The sequence below is a fragment of the Tachypleus tridentatus genome, chromosome 10 (assembly GCF_004210375.1).
Source record: "Tachypleus tridentatus isolate NWPU-2018 chromosome 10, ASM421037v1, whole genome shotgun sequence".
In the NCBI taxonomy this organism is placed as follows: Eukaryota; Metazoa; Arthropoda; class Merostomata; order Xiphosura; family Limulidae; genus Tachypleus; species Tachypleus tridentatus.
This window is the reverse complement of record NC_134834.1, coordinates 37,614,159-37,630,076: the sequence shown is the minus strand read 5'-3', so window position 1 is coordinate 37,630,076 and position 15,918 is coordinate 37,614,159. Positions and strand designations below refer to the sequence as shown.

At 31.9% G+C, this 15,918-nt stretch overlaps 1 protein-coding gene across 1 annotated transcript in view; it reads right to left on the bottom strand.

Moving 5' to 3' along the window:
* LOC143229070 (sideroflexin-1-like) overlaps positions 1-15,918 on the bottom strand; it is a 39,528-nt gene that overhangs the window by 17,609 nt on the left and 6,001 nt on the right. Inside the window, 3 exon segments of the mRNA XM_076460826.1 lie at positions 4,821-4,906; positions 9,188-9,263; positions 12,399-12,497. Coding sequence (XP_076316941.1) covers positions 4,821-4,906; positions 9,188-9,263; positions 12,399-12,497 — 261 coding nt within the window.

Sequence of the window (15,918 nt, the reverse complement as noted above, 5' to 3'; positions counted from 1 at the left end):
TCCCAGAGGAGGTAAACTGAAAGAACAGAACCTTCCCTGGGAGGTCCCCTCACCACATACAGGAATCCATACCAAGGGGAAATTATAAGAAAGCCATCTTTTCTTAAACTTTTACACATTTTATATTGTGACTGATTTATTATTATATATTTATTTTAATATTGGTGTTTGTGCAAATTAAATTTATATCTAGAAATGTACATAACCTATACTTTTAAATCCATATAACAGAGTTTTTACCCATTGTAGAAGACTCTTAAGATAAAAAATCAACAATGTGTATATAAACACCAATATTGTTGTACAGGCTGAAATTTCTAGAAACTCGCTTCATACCTACAAAAATTAATCAACGTGAGGTGCCAAGAGACAGCATATATTACTGAACTGCTACAACTAGTGTACTATAAACCTTGGAAATTATAACTGTGATTAATGCTCATTAATTGTAAATTTCAAATACTTGACCAGGAATATTTATATATTTTGAACATTATAAACCATTCAATTTCAGTGGATTCACATCAGATATAAATATTTTTATGAAAATATCATATTACTTTAGCAGTGAAAAAATTCAACTTGTATTTGGTGTGATGCTAGTGAAGAATAATACAGAGCCAACTAGATTCCTGTTATGTGAATCGTATCTACATCAACTTGAAATTAATTTGCTCATAGAAAACCTTTGATAAGATATCAACAAAGTTCTAGACAAGAAAGAAGACTTGATATTGTTTGTAAGTTTGTAAAACTTTTGTAAACAAATCATTACTTTATAAACTATTTGTAATAACCATTATTATAAATTATATTATTAATATTTTTATATTAAAATATATTTGTATTAAGAAAGAAAACTGTATCAATCTTGTTGGCAAATATCATAAACTGGATACATACTGACATTTATTTAACTTCTAATTTAAATTGTCATTTAACTTAGTTTTAGGCTGTTTAAATTGTAATACATAGGATAGTAAATTGGAGGCTCATAAGAGAGAAATTATAATTCATAACAATATTCACTTGTAAACATATAGTTTCTATATTTGTTTCCAGTGATTTTCTTTGCCAACTTAAGCAATTACTTAGCTAATAAGGTCTAATAAAGTAGCTTTGTCAGCAAAATGAAACTTCACATGGTTGGTCTATAACAGGGGTTCCCAACCGGTGGGTCGTGACCCCCTGGGGGTCGCAAAGCCTTGGCAGGGGGGTCGAAAAGCCTTAGCAGGGGAGTCGTAAAGCCTTGGCAGGGGAGTCGCGTAGCCTTGTGAGAAGTAGCTTGGGATAACATTAATTTTATTTCATTAATTACATTTTCAAGTTGCGAGTGCCAAAAGGTTGGGAACCCCTGGTCTATAAGCCTATCTTATCTTATTCCACGAAAAACATTTCTTACCTGTTACACTTAACATTATAATTTAAACAAAGTGTAAAATAATAATGTAAACTTTTCACAATCTTTTAAAAAAGAAATCAGGAGTGTAATGGCAGTGAAAGTTATTCACGAATGTCTTTTCTTCTAGTAACATTCTGTTGTAATCTCTATGTGAATCTCCATTGAACTGAAAACCAAACTGGCTTCTACAGTTTTACTCTATGGCTCCTAAACCATTTTTAAATTCCCTTCTGCATATGGTACTGCATTACATTCAAAATTTAATTAAACCACTTTACTATCAATATATTCAATGAAATTAACATTATAATGTATGTTATCTAAGTTACAATTCCTTTATTTCCAAGGAAACCTTTCAAAACACACTTAAATGCAGTTTCTGTGTCATGCAATCCATGTACTGTGAAATATCATTAGTTTAGCCACATAAGTTGGAAATGTAAATGAGTATGTTAATACTAAGCATGCGAGTTTGATCTACTCGACATGTGATTTCCAAAATCTGTAGCTGCTTTCTTTGGAAACAGAAGTCAATTTTCCAACACTTGACAAGTGCCACCCCCCTCCTTCTATACTGCTTTGAGGTATACAGCGTATATGTACTTAGTAGACACAAGTGTATATAGTAGTTAGAAAGAACTCACTTTAAACTATACTCTACCAACAATTAATATGAAATTGATGTGGAGTTTTCCTTACAGTGTACATGTAACAGCTAGTAGTATTGTTGTCTGCTTGATTGACTATAGTACTTACAGTGTTTCTTACCTAACTATGCTATAGTTAAAGACACAATTAAATTGTATTTAGTTAATTATGTATTATTTTCATTTTAAAAATCATATTTGAAAGGTTTGATGATTTTTATAAGTTTAACTTGTTGCCTGGATTTTAAAAGTGTATAAACAAGATGATGTTATTCACGTGTGTAAATCATTATTAGTGAAATGAGTCTCTGTAAAGGAGTTGTCAAATAACAAGTAACAATAAAGTTCCAGTGGGCAGCAGTTGACATATCAATGTAAGTATTAAAAGACAAAGAACTGGAAAAGAAAATTAAAAATAAACTATAAGTTAAATTATGCATATTTAAAAATCAAGTTTCAAAAGATTTCTATAAAGAGCTAAAAGGAACGTACATATTTCCATTTCTTACATTTTAAATGTTTTATTGCAGTGTGTGTTGATGATAAGAGGTAAAGTTAGTGATATAGTAGAGAAAATGGAAAATAAAATATAAACATTTACTTTAAAAATCTTTTGATATTCATTTAGAAGGTTCTAGACATTACACAAATGAAATGTGAAAACTGTAAAATAAAAAATGTATTTTTATACTTCATATAAAAATCACTTCGTAGGTGAACTATTCAGAGTCGTACTACAAATAACTGCATTAAATAATGAATTTTTTATTACAAGTTGCAGAAAAAGTTACATTTTAATACTTTTCCCCAAATACAAATTTTTAGGAAAGTTCTTATCAAATTTCAAACAAATTGTATCTGCTAGTTTTGTTTTTGTAATGAAATATGACAAGGGCAACATTAGCTGTCAAGAATTTTGGCAGCCAGGCTTAATAGAGTTAAAAGAACTAAAAAATTAGTTTTTATTATGCATTTATATCATTAGCCTATGACTTCTTATAGCCATATAGCCAATTATATTACAACACAACAACTGAAATTGAGAAACAGTAATTAGTTAAAATGAATAAACTATACTTGTATTGAAGTTGCAAAGTCAAATTAGATCTGTATTGTTAAAAAAATATTTTATCTTTCTTTAGAAGGGAGTTATGAGTTACATATTTATGCCCAGAAAAATTTTTGGAAATTCATAAAACTAATACATACTCATTTGTAGTAATCTGAAACTAAATGTAAAATACAATTTTTGATTATTATTAAATATTTATGTATAATATTACTCCAAAAAATGTTATAGAATAAATTTCAACTCTGAAGCATTTTTAAAACTGGAGAAGAATGGCTACAAAAGTATTTTCTATGTACTTTTTAATTCATGGTATTATTTACCCACCAAGTAAGATGCACAATCAAGGCTCAAAAGAGTTAAATTAAACCTTCTGAGTAATAATTGAAAAAAAAAGCTGATTTGTCTTTAATTTTGGTATCACGTCTTATTGTGTAACAGCAATAGTATTCACAGCAAAACTACATGCTATACTTTTCAAATTAAACTAAAGATAAAACTTAGTTTTGTAAAATAAAAAAATTATAGGAAGTTTTAAAACAATGTATGAAAACAAAAAAGGAGTTACTGGAATCTGGAACAAAGAGAAACATTTCTATTTGTTTCTCAAGAGGAAACATCACAATGATAATATTTTTAAATGTTTACACATGCAAATTTACATAAAGAAGTATAAAACAAAAATATTTTATTTTCAAAAGCTACACAATATGAACAAAGTTTGTTTTGTTGAATTTCAAGAAAAGCTACTCAAGTTATCTGTGCTAGCTGTCCATAATTTTGAAGAAATCAACTATTGGGAAGGCAATTACTTTATCACCACCCACTACCAATTCTTGGGTTATTCTTTCACAATTAATAATATGATTAATCATCACATTACAATGCCTTCACAAAAGAAAGGGAAAGCATGTAAAGAGAAGATTTATTCCCTATACACTGTGAGTTAGGTGCCTTAACTACTAGTTCTTGCTAGGACTCTGTATAAAGTTAATCTCATGTTGCAAGTTTTATGTTTTTGTTTATTTTTTTTTTTTATAATGGAATAAAGCAAAATATATAACAGGAGCATCAAACTGATGTACACAGGTGTATTAGTAACAAATTTTGATAACAATGATTAAACTGATTATTTGCATTAACACTGAAAGTTTCTCTGCATGAAAATACTGGAATTTTTGCATATTTGTAGTATTTTCAATTTCCAACATTTATGTAAAACTCCTTCCTTGTTTGATTAACAACAGGCACATTAGTGCTATGTGTGGAAATTAGTAAAGAAGGTTTTATTTACAGACTCGGATTACACGAATCACAGGTTGATGATAAGTGGAAATCAATTTTCATGGAAGAGATGACCAACTGTTCATAAATTGTCAACTTTTAATGGAAGTTATTATTTTCAATAACTTTTTCTAAACTTCAGCAGTTTAATGCATGTTATTACAGATTTTTATTATCTTGATTTTAAATAATAAGAGTAAAAATTCAAGTAACTAGCTTTCATAGTTTACAAGTAGCCAAATAAAACCTCAATATATATATAAAATTAAATAGCAATCATCTGCAAAACTACATCTGAAAAACACTTTGTTACAATTACTATGTCAAAAATCAAAGACTTAATACACTTGACTCCTTAACTGCATTAAGCACTGTTATTAACATTATTGATAAGGATGAAATTAATTTCATTTCATACCTTTGTCTCATCATTGGAATGTTGACACAGTTAGCAGCAGCCACAGCACAAAATGGAACAAATCGTCCAATCAATGGTGGAGCTGACTGTATATGAAAAATGTACACACACACACACACACATATATATATATATATATACACACATGTATGTACAGTCATGTGAAAAAGTTAGGACACCCTATGAAAGCATGTGTATTTTTGTAACATTTTTGGATATATAGATATTTAATCTCAATTTTAACAATACTGAGAGATTATAGGAATATAACTGAAACAATTAAAACTGAAGAAAATACTTTAAGATCTTCTGTAAATGTATTTCTACAAAAATGCATATTCTAACTGAGGAAAAAGTTAGGATACCCCACATTTATTCCCACTTAAAATGGCTCAACTCAAACACAGGTGTATCACACCAGGTGCACATGATTAGAAGATCGTTACTCAGCATTTTGAATAAGGCTTGCCCTATTTAAACCTCAGACATTTAGTTTGGTGTGCTCCTGACTGTTGAAGTGAGAGTGAGCACCATGGTGAGAGCAAAAGAGCTGTCTGAGGCCTTCAGAAAAAAAATTGAAGCAGCTGAAAGAATTCTGCATTGAGGAGTGGGGCAAACTTTCTTCAGACCGATGTCAGAGACTGGTAGATGGCTACAAGAAGCATCTCACTGCAGTTATTCCAGCCAAGGGGGTTAACACTAGCTATTAGTGGGTAGGGTGTCCTAACTTTTCCCTCAGTTAGAATATGCATTTTTGTAGAATTACATTTACAGTAGATCTTAAAGTATTTTCTTCAGTTTTAATTATTTAGTTATATTAACTAATTTATGTCACACACATAAACATACATTGTGATTACAAACTTCACACAAAATATTAGCTACCCAGTGAGTGAGTGTAATGCTGAAAATTATGTAGAATATAAAAGAAACCTTAGATGAATTTTATCTTGAAAACAAAGATTAGGTTTGAGAAATACAAATGTATAAAGAAGGGTGTATTAGTTAAGGATTTATTTAAGCATATATTTTAAAATAAAACCTACAGAAAACAAATTTATAAACAAATTTCTTACACTCACAAATAAAATAAGATTTAGAAAAGATGAGCAGTTTTACACTTTTACTTTATCCCACTACATCGATAATTATGTCAAGTGATGTGTAAAACATTTATTACCTATCAATTTGAATAATTTTAATACTACAACAAAATTATAATATTAAGCCATACTTTCAGTTAGCATTATGTCTTGTGCATCTTAAAATTATAACCAAATAGAAAAAGAAATATTAATCTTAGATATGATTATCTGTAGACATGAAATGTTTTAATTCATGAACTTTTGTTTTATAGTTAGGGCTAACAGCTTGGAAAGTAATGCACTTAGAAGTAAGATTCAATTTGGGTTTAGGTTAAGCAACTGGATCTAAGCACTTGCTAGTGATAAGGGGAAGCAGGTAAGGAAAACAGATAGGATCATAAGAGATGACAGTGTAAATGACAGGAAAGTTATAGTTGTAGGTGGCTCTCTAGTTAGGCGCATAGATATAGTATATGGAGTAAATAGAAGCAAAAGAATATGCTAATGCTATCCAGGAGCAGGGGCAGAGGATATAACTGACAGAACCAGAGAGACGGTTAAGGGTGCTCGTAGCAATGCAGGTTTTATGGAACATACTGGGGCTAATAATGCAAGGAAAAATTGATCTGAGGAGTTTATTTATGAATATAAAACAATGATAAGGGTATTTAAGGAAAGGGGGTCACAGCTTAATAATTTTGTCTGCTGTATTGTCAAGAATAAATTGTGGGGATCAGATATCAAGTTGGTGACTATGGTTGAATGCCAGTCTTAGATCAATATGAAGGGATGAGAAAATAGACTGGTTGGATCTGTGAGATATTTCTAATGGGAAAGTTAATCTTTTTGGAATGGATAGCTTACACTTAAACAAAACATGAGCTAGCATATTAGCAAAGGCTAGTACCTCAGTTATAATGGTAGATTTAAAGTAGGGCTAGACAGAGGTTAGAGCTATGATATTAGTAAAATAGGAAATATAAATGACTGGGAAACATGTACAACAGTCATAAAATATGAACATGTTTTAAAATCTATGATTAATTGTTACTACTGCAAATGCTAGGAGTATGAGAAACAAAGTCAATGAGTTCAAAGCAGTTGTGGAAACTGATAATCTCATTATTATGAGTATCACTGAGACTTGGTTGAATTTAAACAATTCTGGTGACAGAATTTTTTCTGAAATATCAGGCTACAGATTATTCACTTGGGATAGGTTATTGAAAAATGGGGAGGAGTAGCTTTATATGTGAGGAGTGAATTGCATCATGTTAAGTTAGACCATATTAAAGAAAATAGCACTGAGGTCAAGTCAATTTGGATTATTGTTAGTGGATATAAAGGGAAATGTCTTGTAATTGGGATATGTTATAAAGAACCAGGTCAGAATGAGGAATTTAATGAGAAATTGTATAATGAGATCAGAATGGTAGTGGAAAAAAGATGTTATTATGGATATTGATTATTGAGTCTGACAGTGAAAGAAATAGGCTTTTCAAAATAGTTCAGGATAGTTTTATACACCTACTGGTGATGGAAGTTACAAGAGAGGAATCTATATTATATTTAATATTAGCATCCAATATGAATATGTTAAACAGAGTTGTGGTTAGTGAGCATTTAATACAAGCAACTAGTTTGGTATTTTACTACATGTAAAATATAAGAAGAACAGTACCCTGATTCCAAATTTTAAGAAAGCCAATTTTGATGGAATGAGACATGATCTGGCTTATATAGACTAAACAGAGGAGTTGAAAGAGGTTTGAACAGATGTGGGAAGCATTTAGAAAAAACTGATACCCATATACAACATGCATACTCCCTATAGAAAAAAAAGTATAAAGCAGAATAAGCCAGTATAGTTTATTAAAAGTTTAAGAGATTGTATTAGGGATAAACAAAATAAATTCAAAAAATTTAAAGTTACTAGAATTAGTAAGGAAATCAAGAGGGCTATATTTATATAAGAAAGAAGGTTGGCTGAGAGAGTTAAATCAAACAATAAGGAATTCTTTAGGTATATGCTAAATAAGCAAAATGTTAGGATGAGGACTGGGGCCTCTTAAAAGTGAAAGTGAAAAGATTATGAGATGGTTAACTTATTAAACTATACGTTCTCTTCAGTTTTTAAGAAAGAAGTATTATGTCTCAACCACAGCATTTAATATATGGGGGAAAAAAAAGATGTAAAAGATATCACTTTAAGTTCTGAAATTGTAAGAGAAAGGTTGGAAAACCTCAAAATTAATTAATCCCCTGGACAAGACAACTCCTATCCTAGAGTTTTAACCCTTTCACTACAGGTCATAGGTCAAAGGCAATGTTGCTGAATTTGATAACTTGAATTCAATATTTTATTGAGCTACTATTTCAAAATTGTTGCATACTCACAGAGAGAGATGTTAGATCATTTGATGTATTAGTCCAATATAAGGCAGACACTGTTTAACTATTCAAAATGTAAGGTGATGCATGTAAATTTTCAGAATTCAAATTATGACTACAATTTAAATGCAAATATACTAAATATTGTGGTTGAAAAGAAAGACCTTTGCATTGTGATTGAAAAATCATTTTAGACATGTAAACAGCTTATTGTAGCTAGCAATAGGACTAATGAGATTTGGGGTAGAAATATCGAATACAAGACAAGGGATATTACTGTTTCACTGTAAAGATTACTTCTAAGGTTTCATTTAGAGCACTGTGTACAGGTTTGAGCTCCCTTTCTCAAGAAGTACATTGAATTGTTGGAGAATATTCAGACAAGAACCACTAGGATGATGGGATTGTCCTACGAAGAGAAACTAAAATCTCTAAAGGGTCAGAATGAATTTGATTGAAGCATTTACCATTATTAAGGCTAATGATAATACAAACCAATCAAATTTTTTGTGTTTAGTAGTGAAAACAACAGAGCAAGGGGTTAAAAAAATCAAATTTTAGTAGAAGATTAGACAATATTACTTCTGGAATGAGTTGCACCTTCAAGGGTGGTGGAAGCAGAAAATTTAACTGAGTTCAAGAAAGGATTGGATGAATACATGAGTAGAAAGGGGTGGTTATAGTTGGGAGCTGGAAGACATATCCTTTATGGGCTAAGAATCTCCTTTTTGCTCCTTTAAAATTTCATGAAATAATTAATTAATATGTGATAATACCTTTTTAGTTCTTTCCTTCTTTTTCAGTCACAGAAATGAATTTGATGAACATATATTTGCAACTATTAAAGAAAAAAAAAAAGTCATATTTAGCATAATAACAAAATTTTATTACCTTTACAAGACTGTTAAGGCCTAAAGCAGTTACTAGAGCTCCTGAAGTTGCAAGGACATAGGAAAGACCCAACTGACTATATTAAAAATAATTAACAGGCTAAGAAACGTTTAAAGTACATATACTGATTAAACAATTATTATTTTTGGAATAAATAATACTGTAAGTGTATACATTCTACAATGCATGTGTAATGTATGTAATAGAGAATATATTACATATGTGTATGTTAAATAGGCAGCATTACTGCTATCATATATTCTTCTATATTACTCAGTGTTCATACTGCTTGAAAACCTTCAACTTTGTTTACAAAAAAGTAAGAAATTTAATACTACTCAGATTCTTGAATTTTTCATTTACATTATGAGTGTTAAAAACTAGTTTTAAAGATTTTGTCTGTTATTGATAATCAAGAATAGGGGCAAACTGAAAAACAAGCCCAGGTTTCTTGTAAAAGTGTCCTACATGCATGAAGTCTGTAATATCCTTTACTCACTGCTACTTATATAACTGGATTCTAGTAACCTTTTGATTTTTAAACAACTGAATAATGCTTAGCAGAAGGCTGTACATAGGATTTTAAAAACTATCATAATTAAATACTTATTTTTGTGTTTAAGTTGGAGAGTCTTATCAACTCATAAATTCCTTAATAAATTTCTCCTTGGTAAAACTGATTTTATTTTATCCATAAATAGTTCCTGCTTATTCAAGTTCTTGCAAATTAAGATGATGAAGTATTAGTTAGCTTAAAAGAAAGTAAACTAATTAAAGGATAAAATGAACATTAGAGATAGCATTATCTCACACTGAAAATGTATTTTCAATAAGTATTTACCTCCTCTAAACCAAAACAATCTTGATCCTGGACCGTCTTCTAAGCAATGCTAAAATTCTTTGCTAACACTACACCAGTATTTCACACCTCATCAGTTTCACTCCATTTTAGAACAAGTGCTGATTATATGACTACCCTCCACCAATCATGACAATCCCTATTCTGAAAAGCACCTAGACCCTGATTGGAAGAATCATGGATAGTAGGGATAAGCAGAAATCCCCATCTGCTTTACTTGTGAAGTTCATGAGTGACAGTCCTTTATATATGAAAGTGATTAAAAAAAAGAAGAAAAAAGAATATACATATATGCATACCACCAGGTAAGTGACCAGCAGTCTTATAGAAACACCCAATCCCAACAGTGAGCAGTACAGTTGTATACACATTTAGGGCTAATATAATATTAAGCATACCTGACCAGGTAACCAATACCAGCCACCAGGTGGGATTCTGAAATATGATGTATATAAACAAAATGGAGATAAAAAACATTAATAGGTTGTCTTACCTCAGTCAAAGGTAGGAAATCAGATGTATGTAAAAATCATAACAGAAAGGAAAATGATAATCACCCAAGGAAAATACAGTTATTTCTTGCAGATAATGTGCAACAAATGTATTGGGAGTTGTCCACATACCAGCAGGAATGATTTCCTCCAAAGGACAACAGATTTGACCAGCAAAACATATAGATAAATGATGAATGTGGTGTAACCAACATTGTGTAAATGACAGCCTTCCATGGACAAGTCATAAAACACCAGCTGTATGAGTTGATGAATCCAACCAGTGAGTGTAATAGGTGATAAATAACTTAAAACAGTGAAATTCCATGGAACAAAGAGACGGGATGGAAACCACAAAGGGAGCCAATCACGGTGCAGAGAATGAAACAAACAAAGTGTTCAATCCAGATCCAAATGGGACTGCAGACAGTAAGGAAATAGGAGAAAAGGTTAAACAACCTTTCTAGGCAACCGATATCTTGTGAATGAAGGCCTGACATAAACAGAGTGAAACAACGAAGCCTCCTTGCCAGTAAAAACATTGGTAAGCAAACACAAGAAGTCGAAAGTTGGAGTTGAGATACAAATTTATGGTCAAGCATAATTAAAATTTTACAGTGAGTAACATGTAGAGCAAGTTAAAATATATGTCTATACACAAGAATGCCAATCACGAAAGTGAGAATTACTCTAAAATATTAGAGGAAGCTAGCTGCACCAGTACAGAAGGTGCAGTACAATTGGTGAAGGGTAGTCATATGATTAGTACAAGTTCTAAAGTGGAATGAAACTGATGGGTATAAAAGACTAGTGCAATGTTAGCAAAAACTTTTAGCAATACCTAAAAGGCCATTCAGGAAATATCATAAGATTAAGCAGTCATTTATTTGTGTTTCAAATTCCTTAACATACTGCATTATTTGCATATGTTGCAATCAAATTAAAAGAGGGGGGAAATGGGCCACAAGCTTGTCAAACATGCTCATTAATACTTTTGCAGTATCGTAAATAACTTCGACAAAATATAATAGTTGATACTTCAACCTACATGTCCACTCACTACAACACTTTAAAACTATTGGACAATTACACAGAGCTGAAGATAAATAATAAAAAAACATCAAAATTGATTTATTCTTGATATACCTACATCCCAAGGCATGAACAAAATATGTTTTAACTATTTTTTGTTTCCAAAATATTACCAGTAGTAACTTAATACAAAAGAAATGCCAATCACACAGATATCTTGTTTTAACCTAAACAATAATGTAATTTCCTTATTTCTCCATCATTCTTACTCAAAAATATCTAAAATATAAAAATGAACAATTTATTCCTTTGAATACTCTTTTGAGTGTGATACTGTAAATGTTCTCTTATTTTACAAGTACTGTTCATTTCATTGAGTTCACTGATGAAATATAACAAATATTAAGCTCCATGAAATATTTGAAAAAAATAACATAAAAACCTAGTGAGTAACAATAGTATTACTTCCTGTTATTCTTTTATACCAATACAATAGCTTGGAATATCATTTTATCAATAGTAATAATTTAATACACAAAAGACTGTTTATATCACACATCATCTCTTTTAATCTGAACCACTGTGCTACTTCCTTATCTCTACATAATTCTACTTGATATAATAAAAATACATATTTTTCTCATAAATGTTTAAAGCAACAATATATTCATTACTCTGCACCATTGCCTTTAATCTGTTTAACATTACCTTACATATAAAATCTTGTTTGTTATAAATGTATCTCAAGTGTTAGAAAAATAAAGCATCTTTAAAATATTTAGGTAGAGTGACTTGTGTAACAAATGAGGTAGGAAAAAAACCAACATACGTCAGAGGAATAGGAGAATCTCAGCTGCGATTGGTGTAGTTGACTATAGCATTGAAAGACTGGTTAACCCACTGCCAGAAGACAACTTGAGGTGTTGTTCTGTATATAACAAAGAAATAAAATGTGACATTTATAAAATCTATTTGATGAATTAATATATTGAATAGGAAGTTATTAGCACATACTGGTTCTTGAGTGCTAACCTCAAAAACATATGCTGAAAGTTTCATGAGATTTGTGTTACAATATAACAATAGTTACAAATTTAACTATATGAAACCTTAATACAATAAAGATTTTAGTATGCTAAAACAGATTGCCATGAAGAAATATTTCAATTGTAAACATATATTATTTGGCAGATGAAGGGAAAAATGACTCTTAAAATTAATAACCATTGTTTTCTTGTATCAGTTTTACCTTCCTTTTCAATTAATGTGCTGTGAATTTGAAGTGAGGAGAATACTATAAACTAAACTTACTAGTAGCACTTACAACCATGAGATTATACAAGAAATACATAAAAATGTAATAAAGATTTGTTGTGTAATTCAATTTATTATATAGATCTGTCACACTATTAAAAAATGTTAGTAATTTATCAACTTTCTTTTATATAGTAATTCCTATCTATGTAATGTCAGTATGAAAAAAATATTAACAATGCTATGCTTTGGTTTTTATTTAATGCTTCAATCTAGGTTCTTCATGCATGAAAATCCAAATAATGGTTTACTTCTGATGGTTAACTTTTAACATACAAGTTGTTGTTTGGAGTCTCATAGTACAAAAGCAACTAGCTATCTGCAGCAAACAATTAGTAAAAATAAAAATAACAGCAAAATTATTATAAAGTGTAAAAGGAAATTAAGTCAAAACAAATACAGTGGCCCAATATCAGATAAAAACTTAAATACAATTAAAAAGGCCAATGGTCTTTAAAAATTTGAAAGCATTTGTAATGCGGACAGTACCACCATTGCCAATGACACTTTCCAACGTCAAAGGTAAACCCTTGGTAAAAATGTCTTAAATAGTGCCATTGCTCGTGGTTATAATGACAGCACGACAGAATGTGGGGCTATTTGTGACTTGAGTGTCACACAGACCACACACTAGTGTATCAATCCCTGATAAAAGAAAAAAATGAGTTAAAAAACTGTGATAAATAAGTAGCCTAGTTAAGACAACTTCCTCCTTCTGATCCTTACAGAACCATGATGTCCAAAGTCCAATAGAAGGTTTTATGTGGAAGAGCTTCTTATCACATTGCTCTCTCCAAGTCGACTACCAAGTGGCACAAAGCCAAGCCTTAAATACAAGGCTATAATCCATGTATGGAACAGGCATGGCAGTTTAGCATCAGAGCAGACAGACTTAACTGTGATGTCAGCGAGCTCTTTCCTGCAAATACAGACATGGCCTGGTATCTAGGAAAATTGGATAGAAGTAGATGATAAAGAGAAATAAGCCAGTTGGTTTTGAATGTTGATGAGAACAGGGTAAGAACTAACATGAAGTGATTCCAGGGCCAATAAAGAGCTAAGTGAGTCAGTATAAATAGTACTATTTGTGTACTGCATAGCATCTACATGATCCAGGGCAAGAGAAATGACATACAATTCAGAAGTGAACACAGAAATTGTACAGGGTATTCTGTGTGCAACCACCAACTCATAACAAACCATGGTAAAGCCCACAGAGTCATCTGATTTTGAAACATTCGTGTAAATGAGATTGGAAGGATGGTTCATACAATGTTTGGCAAATAGAAGATTGTATTTCCAATCAGGAATATCTGCCTTTTTCAAATGACTCAAAAAAAGGTCACACTTGGGATGGTAATAAGCCATGGTGAGATAGTTTAATATATGAAGACTGCAATGTCATCCAAGGACAGACTCAATTCAACCAGCTGCACCTCGATACATAGGCCAAAAGAAACAATGGCAGACCACCTATTCTGAAAAAGCATGGCACACTGAGGAAGGAAAACACAACTCCAGAGGAGATGCAGTGGTAAAAAACATCAAAGTTTTGAGGTATACAGTAAAGACAGTCTCAAACAGCAAAAGTGTACAGAGGTTTCGTGAGACCCAGTGTACAAACTGGAAAAGTATGAAAAGCCACCATGTAAAGCCAAAGCCTCATATGGTGAACAGGGTCTAACATCTTCAAGGCTGAGGTTCTGGCAAAGCCACAGACCAGAGACTCATAGTACAGTTTCAATCTAATGATGGCATGATAGATCTTTAGCACAGAACATGATCTGCTTCCCAAGAGGTGGAAGAGAAGACGCAGAGGATGTTCAATGCCCTTGTACATTTCACGTGTAGCTGCTTAATGTATGGAATGAAAGTCAGCTTATGATTAAATATAAGCCACAAGAACTTTGTATCAGAAACCAAAGGAAGCACAACTTCACTGAGATGGAGCTTGGCATCATGGTAAATACCATGTTGGTGGCAAAGGTGCATGCAAACAGTTTTAGAGAGAGAAAAAGTAAAATCATTTGCTGTGGTCCACTTCAGTAAACAAACAACTGAGAACAGTCTGTAACTGTCTCTAAATGAACCTCATGTTCGATGCCTGACACAAGATGTGGAAGTTGCCGAAATAGAGCCAATTTGCAACTGTAGAAGATAGTTGTCCAGTATAGGAAGTAATCTTTATAATCAAAAGTGTGACACTCAAAACACAACCCTGAGAGACTCCAAGTTCTTGTGGGAAAGAATGGGAAAGTGTTGAACCCACATGAACTTAGAATTGCCAGTCCATTAAAAATATTTTTGATAAAGATGGGCAAATGGCCATGCAATCCTTATGAGTGGAGATCTTGGAATATGCCATACTTCCATGTTTGTATCATAAACCTTTTCAAGGTTAAAAACAGAATCAAGATGTTGTTGCTTGAGAAAGACTTCCCTGGTTGATGTTTTAAGTTGAATCAGATGGTCCACAGTGGAGCATTGTCATCAAAACCTACGTTGGGTGGGTGAGAGGAAGTTGTTTGATTCAAGGAACCAAATAAGATGAGCATTAACTATCCTCTCTAAAATCTTACAGAGACAGCTCATTAGAGTAATTGAACAGTATTTTGAACTAATCTTGGGATTCTTCGTGGACTTAGAAAAAGAGAAGACAATAGTCTGGTGCCAAGCATCAAGAAAAGCTTTCTCCTGCCAGATCTGGTTAAAAACAACCAGGAGAATAGCAAGAGAGGGAGGAGGGAGATGGCATAGCATCTTGTGGTGAATATCATCAGGTCTTACTGATGTACCGCCAGACTAATGAAGAGCAAACTTGAGGTCCACCAGTGTAAAGGTACAAACATAATAACAAAGACAATTAACCTGAAAGAATAGAGGCAATCGTGAAAGACGTATCAAGGTTTTTGGAATACAGTGAGCAGCTGCCTGGACAATACAGTCAGTTACTGTTGCCCCCCTTCCCCAGTCATTTATTGATGGCTTACAGATGATAGCAGGATCAAGTTCCAAGAAAGCAGTGAAAGAGGGCC